We start from the raw sequence: 16236 nt of genomic DNA, 5'->3' as shown, positions 1-16236 counted from the left end.
TCTTAAGTCACTTCCTACATTTCCCAGAACACTTTTCAAAAAAGCCACAGAGGAAGAGGAACTTTTTCTACTTCATAATAAAGACACACCAGCAGCAGACAAAGGGCGACACACAGACACAAACACTCATAAGAAAACGGCGTGTTAATCCTCGTAGGACACTGAGCAATAATTCCTCAGATTTATCCCATTCCCTTCTTTTGGAGACGGTTTCGGGGAAAAGCTTAGAAAATTACATGTGGTACAATGAGGTCACAGGTTGAGACCTTTGAGGAAGACCTGCCACTCCTTGTCCCATGAAAATACCCTTGGAAATGGTCTATAAAAGTGATTTACCAAAGCACCTAAGAATACACCAGAGGGAAAAAGAGCAAGACAGGAAGGGAAGAACAGGAAGGATGAAGAGTCAATGAAACCAAAAACAAAGCACATAAAATTAGTGCAGAGGACTTGAAAGCGGAGACGGGGGCAGCCTACCTGTTTGATCTATATTCCTGCTTTCCAAAACCTTAACCCAAGTTTAGCTGCATTAGTAGCACTTGTGCATATTTAAAGATAAATATCAGAGTTGAATGTTTTTCTTTTTTTTTTTTTTAAATGCGGAAATTGAGAACTGAATATAAATCCTCATCTCAAACATAAATCCAATTTTAAAAGAGCTTGATATGTCTTTATATGTAGGACACATTCAGGTAATATAGCATTGATCCTATCAGTGAAGTTTCCCAGAATACACAGACAGAAAACAGGCGAGGCAAAGACAGAAGGAAATGGAAAGACTTTCCACAGGACAATGCAATGTGCTATGTAATGTCTGATGCAAACTGTGTCCTGTCTATGTCGCTATTTGAGGAGTATCATGGGAAATGATGTATATTTCTCCCTCTGTTGCAGCGTCGGATCAGGAATACTAAAAATAAAAATAATCAGAGAGCAGGAAGTTTTGGTTAGAAATTAATGGAGGCTTGTATCCAAAACAAAATGAAAACAGAATCACGTTCCGTATCCAGACGCCAAAGACTACTTCTGAATCCTTTGTTTATTGTTGCATAGATACCTGAAGTCAAGTTTTGTTGTTTTTTGCCGCCGTAATTTGCCCATATGTTTTTGTTTTGCAGTCTTTTTAACAAAGCTGCTAATACGTGAATACGAATGTGTTTCTTCGAGATTTTCATCAAACGCTGTTAACTCTTCGAACTCTATTCCCACATCGCATCCCCTTCACATAACATAATTCTGTGGGAAAACCTTGTTATGGCGGGGAAACCCTCTCAGTTCATCTTTCCATCCACACCCAGATCCGACTTAAAAAATCTGTGAAGGCTTCTGTTTCCTTGGCTCGCCGGCGCCAGCACGTAGTCTACCTCGAGCGCTTAAATCTGTCGATGAGGACGTCAATAAATACGTCAGAGGCTTCAAGCGCCTCGATTTCAGTCGTTAATGACAACGGTAATGAGAAAAACTGGTGTTCTTAAAGAGGGTGGATATGCACAAACCCGGAAGAACACAATATCAGTGATGCTGGAAGAACACAATGCCATCTTTGATCTAATGCCCACACACATATATGCACACACACACACAAACACATACACACACATAGAAGACTAATGAGTCATATCAGACAATAAGTACAAACAAAATCAGTGGAAAGTCTCATTCCTCTACATAGAAGGTGAGGAGGAAGCGAGTGGGGGAGGGGGGCAGAAATTGCCAAGCTGTGCCCACTCTTTTGAGGAAAGAGAAACCTGTAACAAACAATCTCTAAAAACTCAACTCTTCAAAAATACCAAGAAGAGGTAAAACGCTGAGACTAATCTATGAGAAACTTCATGCAAGAAAAAGAAAAAAGAAAAAAGGAAATGGCACAGACCTCCAAAACGAGAAGAGCCTTGTTTTGTCAGCGACACTTTTTGCATTCCTCTCTAATCTTTCAAATGGTCATTTTCTTTCTTTCCACATACAAATTAACATAACTGGACCTCAAAAGAAAGCAAGCTATGAAAAGGCAGACATGAGAGCAGGAGCAAACGACACAGAACAGCATCTTTCCTACGGTGCGCGGCGCGGCCGGGCGTCACACGGACGTCAGCGCCTACGTCAAATAATCCCACTTGGCGTTTGTATGTGGCTCTTCACCGTTCTTCAACAAGCGTACATGTGTCTCGAGGCATCTGCGGCCATACTGTACACGCACTCACACCGCCATTCAGTCTTCAGCCAGCCCACAATACCGAGTTCTGTTGCAAATAGAAACCTTTTTAACCCTGTCTTTTGTTGCGTTTCTCCTCAGAGGTGGCATTCCCCCGTGGCACTCGAAAAGCTCGAGTGCGGGAATGTGCGTCACAGAATCTCATAAGAAAAGGAGGGAGAGCAGAGGAGCAAAAAACGTGGGAAAAAGAAAAAAAAAAAAAAAAAAGAAGCGGATGGAGAATGAGAAGGGTTTTTTCCTGCATTTACGAGGCAAAAGCTGCCGCCAGTTCTCCACAAAATTTTCTATCAACATTTTATGCAGTGGATTTCTGTTGGCGGTGGCGGCGCTGTATCGTAATCAGAACGGTGCAACGATAAAAGGCACAGAAGAAGAAAAGAGCCACAAGTTTCCTCAAGGAATGTCCTCCAAAGAGCGTCTGTTTGTTCCCTCCAGCAGGAAGGCGTCGGCCGCCGGCGCCCTGATATTTCATGGCTGTTCAAACAGTCGAATATTGTTTCTTTCGCTTGCGAGCACGGCCAGTTTCTTAAAGAGGTTTCCTACATACACATCACATCCCAATCAGTGACTACTTTAAGGCGAGTTCAGGAGAAGGAACGTCGTGAGGGCAGGTGAACGTCACCTGATTATTACAGGCAGTTAAAAAGTAGTAATAGAAATGACTCATGCACAACTGGTGATGGAGAGGATCAGGAGTCAGAGTGCAAGACTGGATGAGGAGTCAAGACGAGGATTTTAACAACATTTAATATCAAAGACATTTTAAACTACAAATCCTGCTGGGACTTGGAATAAATTCAGATACTATTAGATAAAAGGCAACAACAACAACAACAACAACAACAACAACAACAACAACAACAGAAAAACATGAGAAAAGAGTAGGAGGAGAGAGAAAAAAAAAAAGAGAAAAAGATGATGGCAACGGATGAAAATTACCCATGGGGAAGTGAGAACAAACTGCTGGGGATGAGGACCAGATTCTGAGCCAGACTACAATCAATTTAGGACAAAATGACTCTAATTATTTTCAAAACGATCTGACATTACACTGTGGTGACACCACAAGGCAGCCCTGAGTTAAATATGTGCTGTGTGGCTCCGCTGAGAAACTTGAAGGCGATTTGTTCTCTTCTATGTGTGTTTGCGGCGTGAGCTTGGAAAATGACAAAAATTGCAAGTGAAAGAGAAAAAGTTACTGTGATCTGTTTGTTGACAAGTGGTTTAAACAGGCTGTTTACTGTGGGAAGGTCACAACTGTGACAGTGTAGATTTGAAGTTTAGAAGAACTTCTGGGAAACGTACTTTGTTACTTACAAAAGTAATTATTGCTGAAAATAAATTGCTAATTGTTTCCTGAAAAAACAAGCCACTAATTAAAAATAAAAGATCTGAACAAACCTTCTAACAACAAGTGACAAAACATTCATGAGCTGAATCTGTTGTATCTTAGAAGATGATACGAGCCAAACTTCATGAAGTGTTTAATGTCTGTAAGATCTTCTTAAACATTTATTGACACACCAGGTTTTTGTAACAAGAAGAAGCAACCCTGAAAAATGTGCAACAGAAAGCAACATAAGTGGAGCAACTTTTGGAAAAGTTTAGAATAATTTGACAATTTAGGAAACGGACTTTCTCGCTGAGAGTGAGATACATCGCTCTAACATCTGTCCGTTAAATATAAAGCTAGTTTAAGTTAAAAGATTAGCATGAAGACTGGAAACAGTGGGGAACAACTCTGCTGGCTGAAACAGAATCTGCATATCAGCACCTCCAAAGTGCAAGAACAACAAGTTTTAGTTCTACAGGGAGTTGTGTGTCAGCCAGACTGAGTTATGGTGATACTGGTGAGGACAGATTTCTGTGTGTGATGCTCAAGAGAAAGTCTGGATGTAAAACCTCAGTCCTGTTGGAGTTCTGGCACAAAATGTATCATCCAGTGCTGAAAACTGTCAACTACTGAGAGTTGGGGTTGAATTCTCGGTCGGATTTTTACTCTTATTTAATCGTTCACTGACCAAGAAATCTGGAAAAATTTGGGACTTTTTAAATCTGGTCTTGTAGACGCTTTGTGTTAAGATTTTAAAAACTGACGCGTTTGAAAGGTAATTTTTTTGGTTAATTTAAAAAGAGCTTTGTTTTGCATTTTACATATTATTGTTTTGTTAAAGATACAAAAAGGTAGAAGTTCAGCGTTTGCATCAGTATTAAAAAAACAGTCAGAGCTGAACTCAAAGTACACTGCACAGCTGTATTATGTAGTAAAAATAAAAATAGATTTAATTCATATCAAATAACTCGGATCAAGATCAGGGGCAGAAACCTGACTGGGACATCCCTTCTATAGATGACTTTTTGGCAGGCCGACCCCCAGCCAGAAATAATGGTGTCCGATGGCAGTGAACTGTGGAGCATTATTCGGCAGACAACACACACACACACACACACACACACACACGGAGTGACTGACACAGCGACCTATAACAGTCTATTTTAGTTTTCCCTGTGATGGTTCAATACACCGACCCAGCGTGTGCCCTCCGCCACCCGAGCTGCACGCGCACGCATGTGTGTGTTCAGTAACAAGATACAGGTAATCAATCTTCTTCCACTTCACAGGCCCAACAATCTGTTTCCCATTAGTGTGTGCGACTGTGTGTGCAACTGTGTGTGTGCACGTGTGTGTGTGTGTGTGTGTGTGTAAAACTACCAAATACACAGCAGAAGCTCTGAACTCATCCTTCGCTGAGCGTTAATAAAAGAAACTGGAAAAAAAAAAAAAAAAAGAGGAGAAGGAAGGAGGAAGGGAGGTAGCTGGAAAGATGAGGAGATGGAAAGAGTGGAAAGACAGAGACGGACATCTTGAGAGAAAGAGCGGAAATGTGATGTGACAGAGAAAGATGGAAAGAGGGAAACGACAAAAGACGGGAGAGTCATGAAAGAATGACAAAGACATTTGGAGACAATTCTGGTTAAAGATTCTTCTCCTATTTCCTTTTTTTTGTTTAATCCTTCTACTGTATCTTGTCTCACTCTGCTTCTCCTCCACTCATCCATGTTTCCATCCGTCCTTTCTTCCTCTTTTTCAGAAAGGCTTTTTTTTTTTTATCCTGAGACTGTCCTTTCATGAAACACGGCGTTAGTCGTTTCAACAGGTTGATATTCAAGTAAGCGAGAGATTCTAGAGATCGTTGTAATCATGAGCGTCAGAGAACCACAAAGTCCTTGAGGGGAGGATGGATGGATGGATGGATGGATGGATGGATGGATGGATGGATGGATGGATGGATGACCAGAACGTCACTGTTGTTTTTGTGCATAAACCTGACGATGATCCAGGTTCAGCTTAATGTCTGAACACGGCCTCATTTCCTCTTTCTTATCCTCTCTTCCTCCACACACCTGCTCCTTTCTGTTTTCTCCTTCATCATCCACTTTCTTTGTCTTCTTCTTCTTCTCTCTTCCTCTTCCTGTACTCTGCTATCCTCCTCCGTCATCCCTCTCATCTCCTCCCCCTTGCTCCTTGTCTTTACTTCCCTGTCCTCCTCTTTTCATTACATGGTATCTCCACTCCTTCGGTTCTTCCTCCTCTTCCCTCTTTCCAATCGTTCTCCTTTCTCTCCTTAGCTTTGACCATCATTTTCTTCATCTTGTTCCTCCCTGTTGTCCTCTTCTCTCCCATCTCCTTCCCTCATCTTACCTCTCCTCTTTTCTGTTTCCTTCTCCTCCCACTTCACTTTCGTCTTCTTTACCCATCTTCCTCCCCCCATCCCTTCTGCCCCTCATCCTCCCTTTTTCCCCTTCTTCTTCTTCTATGAGCATGTGGCAGCAGACAATAGCTCCATTGTAAGCCCTCTGCTCTCCTCCATCTCCTCCCTCCATCCCCTCCTCCTCCTCCTCCTCTTTCCCCAGATCTATTTATTTTCACATCCTTGGTGGAGGGAGCTGTAACGACGGCTGGGTACAGAGAGTTAGAGCTAATTTGGAACAGAGCACACCAGAGAGACACACTGTCTGAGAGAGAAGGAGATGGAGAGGCAGAAAAAAGAAAGGGTGAATGAGGGACAAAGGAAAGGAGAGAAACAAGAACTTCTAATTTCTTCATCCACACACACACACACACACACACACACACACACACACACACACACACACACACACACACACACACACACACACACACACACACACACACTTACAAGGTTTCCGACTGAGCGCGAGCGCTCCGAGCCAAACATTTGATACAACAACATAATCCCAGTATCAGTATCAGGACTGCTGGACCACTGGGGTTTCCATAATCTCCCTCGTAATTAGTGGTTAGAGGAGTTAGCGGTTAGCTTCTTCAGTGACTGCAAGTGGATTTTCTACACCAGTGATTCTCAAATTGCGGGCCGAGGACCCCCCACCTGAGGGGGTCACCGAAGGGTTTCCACCCTGTGGCTGTGGAGTGATACGTGGAGAGCGCTTGTGCTGCGTAAATCGGTCATCTGTAGACAAATTCTTCTACATTTCCTGGACTTTTTAGTGACCGTGCCTCACCATAGTTTCAATTTGCCTCCCTGTTTAAGGTAAAAAAAATAATGCTTAACCAAAAACATCGGAGGCAAATGAATGGAAGAACCAATATATCCTCCTCGTCATAGATGCAACAAGGAGGGACGGGATCATTCTTCCAAAAGATAATCCCTGATGTAGTGTTTAGAGAGCGCCGTGCCATATCAACACCTCCCAATGGCGTTGACATTGGTGACTGTGGAAGTCATAGATTACTGATTCATATCACTTTCATACTCATGAAATCATCCAGAGACCCCTATGACCTGCACTGGTTATGTTTCTCTCACTGCTCAACCAGAAGCAGCAGTGTTTTCAATTAAGAGTAAGAACTGATCCTCTAGTGACATCTAGAGGTCAAACCAACACATAAATCTTATTCCATTATTGTTGGTTTTTGGGCTGAAATCTGCTCCCTAATGCCAAATGATGGGTTAAAGAAGCTGTTACCTGGTGTATACCTGTACAATGATTATTTGTTATTTTCATTATCAAGTCATCATAAAATGACAGAAAAAAATGCCATTTCCTGAAAAATGACAACTTTAAATTGTTTGTTTCTTGCGACCAACTCTCTAAAACTGAGAGAGGCTGGAATTTGACAACGACTCAACTAATCTTTGCACTGGCTCTTGGAGAAATCCTGCTTGACTTTACATTCATGCTGCCGTGCCACCTCATCCCACAGGTGCTCCACTAAGTTGAGATGTGGTGACTGCAGAGATTGTAGTAGTGAGTGTATATTCAGCCATAACAAATAATAAATGCAGCAATGAACATCCTCAGCCAACATAAATTCATTTGAAAAGGCCACTGACGTAATAATATACAGTTTCTTAATATCATTGACATTTACTTCCTACCCATGGTCCGACTGTAGAGTGAAATGAAATGATTCAGTATTTCCCTAAGATTTAGTTTTTGGCATTTCATTATGAGCCAGTTTGATGATTCAGCATTTATTTTCTGAATGTCAAAGTCTACAAGTATTAATAGAGGAAGTCATGATTAGACTTCAGTAAACAAACGACTGTGCAGCCACTTTTCTCCAAGTCTCCATCCGCTCATCTGTCTGTCGTCAACCGCTCCTTCCTCATTCCCATCCCACCCCTCCTTCAGCCTGCAATTCCCAAGGAACAACATTCCCCAAATAATGGAGGCACACAAATAAACAAGAGGCCTCACTTTGAGCTATGGATACCACAGGAGAACACAAAAACACACACAAACAGACAAACTCATATATAACTTCCTTGGCCTTGGAGTACAGAAAAAAAAAAAAAAAAAAAAAAAAACAATGAGGTAAGTGCTGAAAAGCCGGGTCTCTGCATGTGTGTGTGCGCACTGTGAGGGGGTTCATGTGTCAGTGTGTGCACGTTCACTGACAAGCCACGGCGTCTCCTGCAGCGCCTACATGCTTGTTTACTGGCAGCGGAACCACAGAGCAAGACACACACACACACACACACACACACACACACACACACACACACACACACACACACACACACACACACACACACACACACACACACACACACACACAGGGAACCTGCTTCTGATTAACAGACAGAGAGAGAAAGACATGTTGGAGAACAAAAACCAATGGTGGTGTGAGGGCAGATAGACAAGCCAGTTACAGTGCGCAGTCCTTATCAACGAACACACACACACAGAAAAGTGCACTGATGTTAACGCACACAGGTAAAGCAGGTAGTCTCACACACACACACAGAGATGATTTCTTGTGAAGGGATGTGTAAAATTTCACCTTTGTCAGCTCATAGCTCAAGCCGCAGTGGTTCCTCTCAACCTCGTCCAAATGCATCATGATTAATACTGAACGCTTTCAGCGACACACCAGCGAGAAAGTGTGACAGAACATGAACGAGGCAAAGCTGACAGTTTGGATGACGAGCACAAAGACACCGAGTGTGTGCTGCATTTCTGCTTTCACTTATAAATCTATTTTTAGCCATGTTAGCGGTGTGGCTAAAGGGATAACAACGCAATACTTGGATTGATTGCCTTCACATTTCGTACAGACATTCGCAGTTCTCAGATCATTTATCCTGCTGAAATTGGTGAACTGATGTTTTTCTCTACCCACCAACAGGCTGATATTTCTGTTGTTGCGAAATATCAGATTGGCATGAAATCTTGTTCAGAAGTTCTCAGGCTCCACAGGATGAACTGTAAGAACTTTAGTGATCTTTAAGTGACTTTTCGTCAAGCTCAATCATCAGGTCATAATTCAAATTTGTCCAAAACTTTGGTTTATGGTTTTGGTTTTTGCAAAAAATAAAAAGTATTCCCATCAGCCTTAGTTGGACTTTTAGTCTGGTTTTATAACAAGTTGCAAAATCCATCACTTTAGTCAGCTGTGATGGGATACGGGATCTGGCAAGACAGTTAATGGTAAATGCACAAACCGATGATACACTTGGGGCAATTTGTGGTTCAATATCTTGTCCAGGGACACTTCAACATGCAGACTGGAGGAGCCGAGGATCAAACCAACGACCTTCTGATAAGTGGACGAGCCGCTCTACCTCCTGAGCTACAGCTGCCCCTAGGAGACCTCAGTAAACCTGGGAAACTGTTTTGAGTGTGTGGGACCGTGTCCATAGATCCGTCCACCTTCACCTTCACCTCCACCAATCGACACATTAATACAAACCCTTAAATACAAAGTTCTGTTGTCTGCTCTTTGAGAGCATAGCAATGAACTATATTATCAGTTGATTGCGTGTCTCTGTATGTGTGTTTACGTGCGACTGTGTACCTGTTTGATGGCCGTCTCTCCTATCTTGTCAGAGTGTTTCCGGATGCTCTCCAGGAAGTCTCTCAGCTGTGTCATGGCTGTGTCCCGGATCTGTGTCCTCAGCTTGGGGATGTTTTCTGCCATGATGGAGCAGAAGCGGTACTGACCCGCCCGGGGAAGACACGTGTGCTCCAGCTGTTCCAACGTCCGCAGCGCTGGGTAGTACCTAACACACAAACACATGTTTAAGGATTAAACTTGTGCAGATTCCTACAGAATCTGTGAGTTTTTTACTTTTATTTAATCAGGAAATGTGTCATTGAGATGAAAAATCTGTGTGATAGGAGCGTCCTGGCCAAGACAGGCCGACTGGGAAGAAACACTTGCAAAACTAACAGACACACAACAATAAAACATTGTCCTGGCTGTCTGATGCACGACTAAAAGCAAGCAGAAAACACACAGAGATAAACACATCTACAAGCACAAGCATACAGAGAGAGAGAGAAATAAATACACTCAGATACACCTCAGGGACCTCTGGCAATACAATATCCCTCAAACACTTCACTTCACCGCATCTCTCACACACACTCTCTCTCTCTCTCTCTCTAAGAGCGATCGCTGTTGGCTGACCTCTCGCTGCTCTCTGCGAGCACAGCAGCCGCAGGACAGAGAGAAGTAGAAAAACACACAAACAAACGACAAATTTATGACCAACCAGACTCCTGTCTGCAGGTCAGGCCGAGGGCAGAGAGGGAAGGAGAGAGATGGAGAGAAGCAATTTGTATTTCTATTCCAAGAGCTCTGGCTCCATCTAGTGGCTGAAAGTTAAGAACCAACAGTCAACATGATCAAACTGGACCATTTACTAATGGGATTAATATTCGAATGTGTATTACAGGAGATGCAGTATGGAAAGCTATGTTTAAACATCAGTATATATTCATCAGACTGTCTGTGATAATAACCTTAAACAAAGGAGATCACAGTTACAAGTTTTAGTTCCTCCCATGTGGACAAAAATGAGTTCATCTGAAAAGAGTGAAATAAGGTTCTCATGGCAGATTTACCAAAACTGAGTGATTTTATGTTCTTGGACAGGTCGGGCCGCCCAGGAGGAGCCTGTGTATGGGAAATGCTGTGGAGTTTGTACAAACTTCACACAGCACGGTGGTGTGTTCCAAGTCGGACCTCACAGGACCAAACTATTTCCATACTGTTGTGAGGCGCTGCTGCTTGAGTGACAGCAGAAGAAGAAGCACTAATCTCGATTTTGTGATTTAGTTTAATTTTTCACGTTACTCAAAAACAAAAACTCGAATTAATCTAATTAATTTGGCATATCGCCTAACCCCTGTCCAGAGCCAACGCAACAGCTTCTCCCCACCATTCAACACCCCAAGAGCCAGTTGTCACAGCCAAGTGTCAGCACCCCAAGGCCCCCTCCTTCACCTGCTGATCGCCTGACTACAAACCCAACCCCAGCACCTGACCTTGCAACGCCCTGATATCCAGATATGAATTCTTACAGGAAATCATATAAACTACTCGAAATTTGGTTATTGTACAATGTTTTATTAGCAATTTTATCAACAGAAAATGGCCTCCACAAACCCAAGTTTTTTATATTCTAACTGAAAGTCTGTAAATTTAGGAAAAAGTCCAATGGAAGACAATGATGAAGATGTCTCAAACCAGAAAAAAAACAGAATCAGTAACTTACCTTTTGGCCCTCATCTGCTCCTGAAGTCTGCTGTACATCTCCAGGACTGATGGAAATAAAAGAAACAAAGCAAAAGAGCAGAAAAGTGACTAACAGCACTGACAGCATGGTAAAAGTAAATGTTGTAATGAAGGGTTTTAAAAGGGAGTTGTAGTTCCAAAAGATTAACAAATTTGTTTTCCCAGTGCATCACTTCTGAAAATGAAACATAAAACCTTAAAATATAAGATCTGAGTTATTTTTCACCATTCAAATGTTTATTAAATGACATCACAGGAAAGGAGGACACACTATGCACACTGTGGGTTTGTGTGTGGTGTGTATTGTTGTGTGTTACCTGGTAGGCAGTGCGACAGTTTGTCTATAGTAGTAGCGATGTTTCTCTGTTGTACTCGACACTGTTTCAACTCCTCCATGGAAGTGATGAGCTGAAAGAGGAAAAAGAAGAGAAGAAGAAGGAAAAGCAGGTGAAGAGAAAAGTAAAGAAGTTCCCAGAAACTAAATTCCAGCCTGGACTATTGATTTTTGTGAACCTGCCAACTTACCACTTTGCCATCATCCTGAAGACGCCTGTTGGTCTCAGTCACCTGACTCTGAGAGAGAAAAACAAAAAACAAATCAAGCATCATCTTCCCATGTCTACTTTTACCTTCAGCCTCTTACACATTGAGTTCCAAACATGCATTTGTCCCTAACTTTTATCAATCTCTTTGACCTTTCTCCATCTTTTTGTTTAGTTTCTTACCCTCCTCCCCATCCCTCCTTACCTTCAGCTTCTGCGCCTCCCCTCGTACTTTAAGCAGCTCTGTGATGGAGTCCACGAACCCCTGGAAGTGATGGTTGCACATCTTCTCGATCTCTCTGTCATGGTTCCTGATTCGAACGTCCAGCTTCTCCATGAACAGGCCATGTTCCTGCCCATCGTACACCGACCTGCAGAAAAAGAAAGAAGACCACATGTAAGAAGTCCTGAAGTCCTTATCTGAAGATTTTTCTCTTTTGTTGGTCCAGGCAATGATAAAAATTACAGTTAAAACAACTGCTTTTCTCTGCCCAGCTAAATTTTAATCACAACACTGATGCTTTAAAGAGCAGTTTTCAATATCAGTGATGCTACCCTTTGTTTTCTTTGCCTGCGAGTGAAAGATAAATGAAAGAACATTGAGGAAAGCGATACAGGTGAAGTGGAGTGGGTGCATGTACCACATATATCCATCAGGGGGCGTTACTGCACCACTCTCCAGCGACACCCTGCTGCACGTTTCCATACATCCACAGCTGCGACCAACCACAGCCTGCTTTTATTTTAAGCAGGTCCATTAGGTCAGTTTCCAGTTCAGTGCCTTGCTTAAGGCCATGTCAATAAGTGCTGCATAAAAGCATCGCCCCTATTACAAACCACATATGATTATACAGCTTTACATAATTGTTCACAGAATGGCCTTTCTGTTATGGTGTGTTTCTGCAGTTAGTAACCAAGAAATCACTGTGCGTTACTGTTTTGTAAGAAGAAATGTGTGTTTTTTTTGTTTTCTAACAAATAATTAATACATATTTTTCAAGCAAAGAAATTAGCCTTTGGCCAAGAAAATTAATTCACAACTATTCATCCATCCTTCTGCAGGATGTTAAGAGAGTGGATAGGTCGCTCGAAGGAAAACAAGCTAAGAAAAGAAACATCTCTTCTCAAAAATTACATAAAAGATGCCCAAGATACAATAAAACTGAATTTAAAATGTTTAAAACAAAATATGTCAATTTATTAAAGTGCTCTGATTAGGACAGAAATATAGAAAAGTTAAATGTGTGCGTGTGTGTGTGTACAGGCCTTCTTTGTAATAGTTATCACAGTTTTTCCTGTGTTCTTTCCCTTCCAAAAACAGCACACACACACACACACACACACACACACACACACACACGCACACACACACGCACACACACACGCACACACACACGCACACACACACACACACACACACACACACACACACACACACACACACACACACCTGTGTATGACTATGAAGCCCCCCCCACCCACCCTTCCTCCTGTTGACCAGGAAATGCCCGACTCGTACAATAGAGAGCAGGTCTGACGCCACACAGTGCTTTCTTTAGACACACAAACACACAGAGGCCACACAGAGAGCGAGCACAGTGTGTTCTGACATCACACAAACAAATTCATAGAAACAAGAAACACCACACATGTAGAATTAATACAATACAATCAAGTAGACAAATGTTTTTCCAAGTGTGTGTGTGTGTGTGTGTGTGTGTGTGTGTTCACCAAGGTCCAGTTTGTACAACCGCATCTCTCGACAAACACTGAGTTACTGATAAAGTAAATATAGAAATGAATGTAGGAACGGCAGAAACATATAGAAAAAAGTGAATGAATGAACGAGAAAATAATAATTAATACAATATAATTAGACAGCGCTTGATAAACAGACGATTGTTAAGCAGATTTAAATAATTCTGGCTCAGATGATAATCCAGATTAGTTTCCTCAAAGCTTAGATCATGATTACTGTCAAACACTGACATCATATCAGAGACGTGTTGTGTTAGTTTTTAGCGAACAATACAAGTTAGAAATGTTTCCTTCGTTCCCCTGTGAAGTCTCTGCACAATAGCTAGTTTCCTGACAACGTGGATCAGTGTGCCTGAGCTAGCATTAGCATAAGTGTTAGCACCGACTGGTTTTAATTTATAACCGTGCACGTGTCTCTCACTCCCACAGTGCCTGGTACTGTCTGCCACTGAGAAGGGGAGGAGGGGAGAGGAGAGGAGAGGATCACCAGCTGATTAGGGGAATAGAGAAAAAAGTCTCTTATAGGTTATATTTATTAAAATAAGTAAAATACTTGACACTTTCACCTCTTCATGCCTTTAAAATATTGCAAAAGTGAGATATAGGCTTTATAAAATCCTTTGAAAAGGTGAATACTGGATACTTTCACTTCCCTGATCCTTTTATCATCTTTAAAATAAGTGGAACACTAGACACTTTAACCTCTCTATATATAAATCCTTAAATGATTTCATTCACCTCTTCAGCTCTCTTAAATCCTTACTGAATTCATCAACCTCCTTTGGCCTCTAGAAGTTGTACAAATGAGTAAAATACGGGATATTTTCACCTCCTCAAGCCTCTAAAAGTCCTTAACGAGATAAATCAGAAGGAAAAATCACTGCTCACAGCCCATGACTGCACCAAGGCCATAAGGTTGTTCATTGCTTTATTTGTACGAATTACAAGCAAGAGGGTTGGAAACCTCTAGGATAGACTACATAAATATCAGGCGTTCCCCATGTAACATTTACTATATGTTCATGTTTTAACATCGTAATATCTCTTTATATCGACCCCTCCAGAGACTACAGGTGAAAGTCTGCAATGAAGAGTCACAGTATTTGCAGCTGCTCTTCTTGCACCGTTATTCATCAGAATCTCACTTTTTTATTCCTCTCCTATGTGTGTGTGTGTCATAGAGAGAGAGAAGAAGGAAAAAGAGCAATGAAAGGCAAAACAGATGGAGGGATAATATGGAGGGTGCAGATTTGGAAGAAGGAGGTGTTAGAGGGGCGGATGGCAGGATCACAGGGGAGGAGGAAAAGACTGCGGGTTGGACGAATTAACTGAAAGACCAAAAAGTTTCACAACAGAGGAGAACTGACACAAATAAGTTCCACAAAGCTGCTTTAAGTTATGATGTCACTGTAAACAGCTGCATGTGTGTGTGTGTGTGTGTGTGTGTGTGTGTGTGTGTGTGTGTGTGTGTGTGTGTGTGTGTTTGTGTTTGTGTTTGTGTGTGTGTCTTCCATCCAAGGATCTTTGGGGACAAGTTGCTGACTCTTCGACAGCTGCCTAAACAGGATCTTAACCCGCTTAAGATGAGCACACCAACCTCTGTGTGTGTGTGTGTGTGTGTGTCTTCCCAACTACAGTTTGATGACTCAGCGGGGTGTGTGTAAGTGTGTGTGTAAGTGTGTGTGGGCTAAAAAGCTTGTGGCAAGCTTCTCTCACTAGTTCAACCCTTCACATACAGTTGTGCAGAATTTCTCAGGCCGTGACGAATGTCAGCTCCTCCACCCTGAGCCGTGCAATGAAATCAAAACCATAATGACGTTAAAACTATTTCTCCTATGTCAGCATTTATTACAATATGCATGCATTGCATATAAAATACTCAAAACTAATGCTAAGTGTAATGACTTGTGTTCCACTATTCCGCAACTCTTCACATTTTATTTGTAATTTGCTTGGAATTATTCACTCCGATGACAAACTTCTATAAAACCATATGACGTGATTATCATAACATCACAAAAAATTCGAAGTCAATACGTGATAATACTGAGTTATCAGAGACAGAGAGAGTAAAAAGTAAAAATCTCAAACCAACTTTAGACACACAGCACCAACTCTACTGGCAGCACCAGACGCATGCCAGTGGGACTCCCACGCACAGCTGGGCTGTCAGGACATCCAGCCAGAGTTACTTACCACAAACCATTCGACACCTTAAGATCTCTGCTCACACACTCAGACAGGACAGGAGTGGTACATGATGCAGGGAATACTGCATCAGAGAATTTGCAAGGACCCTCATCAAGATGGTCATAAAGGACAATGACCAGGTGTCAGTTAATGACCTGAGAAAGCCCCTGGAGGACATGAACATCTGGCACCACAGACCCTCCATGAACAGAGATACAAGCACTAAACCGTCTCCATGACTACTGAGCAACACCCACATGCTGACATGAAGAAAATCTTTATGCCAAACTGCTGTTTCCAAGGTCAAGAATCAACTGAACAGATTAAATCAGAAACTATCTGATCAAAGAAAAACTAAAGAAAGAATCTCACAACAGATTTGATGCCAGTTTTCAATAAACTGTTTTTGACAGATTTGAGGGACATTGATGTTGATACCAACTTCAGTGTCAGTCCATCCAGTA

At 42.0% G+C, this 16236-nt stretch overlaps 1 protein-coding gene across 3 annotated transcripts in view; it reads right to left on the bottom strand.

Moving 5' to 3' along the window:
* The window catches only part of exoc6b (exocyst complex component 6B), an 86243-nt gene that overhangs the window by 63921 nt on the left and 6086 nt on the right, over positions 1 to 16236 (bottom strand). For all 3 annotated transcript variants that reach the window (XR_008826616.1, XM_056369249.1, XM_056369250.1), the window contains exons 2-6: positions 12030 to 12195; positions 11808 to 11855; positions 11600 to 11690; positions 11263 to 11308; positions 9558 to 9762 (exon numbers count right to left, since the gene is read on the bottom strand). Coding sequence is in view for 2 of the 3 variants with exons in the window: in XM_056369249.1 (XP_056225224.1) it covers positions 9558 to 9762; positions 11263 to 11308; positions 11600 to 11690; positions 11808 to 11855; positions 12030 to 12195 (556 nt within the window). In the remaining variant the exon portion in view is untranslated. The remainder of the gene's footprint in view (positions 1 to 9557; positions 9763 to 11262; positions 11309 to 11599; positions 11691 to 11807; positions 11856 to 12029; positions 12196 to 16236) is intronic.

The sequence above is a fragment of the Seriola aureovittata genome, chromosome 23 (genome assembly GCF_021018895.1).
Source record: "Seriola aureovittata isolate HTS-2021-v1 ecotype China chromosome 23, ASM2101889v1, whole genome shotgun sequence".
Taxonomy (NCBI): Eukaryota; Metazoa; Chordata; class Actinopteri; order Carangiformes; family Carangidae; genus Seriola; species Seriola aureovittata.
The sequence above is the reverse complement of the archived record's forward strand: the minus strand, read 5'-3'. Positions and strand labels throughout refer to the sequence as shown.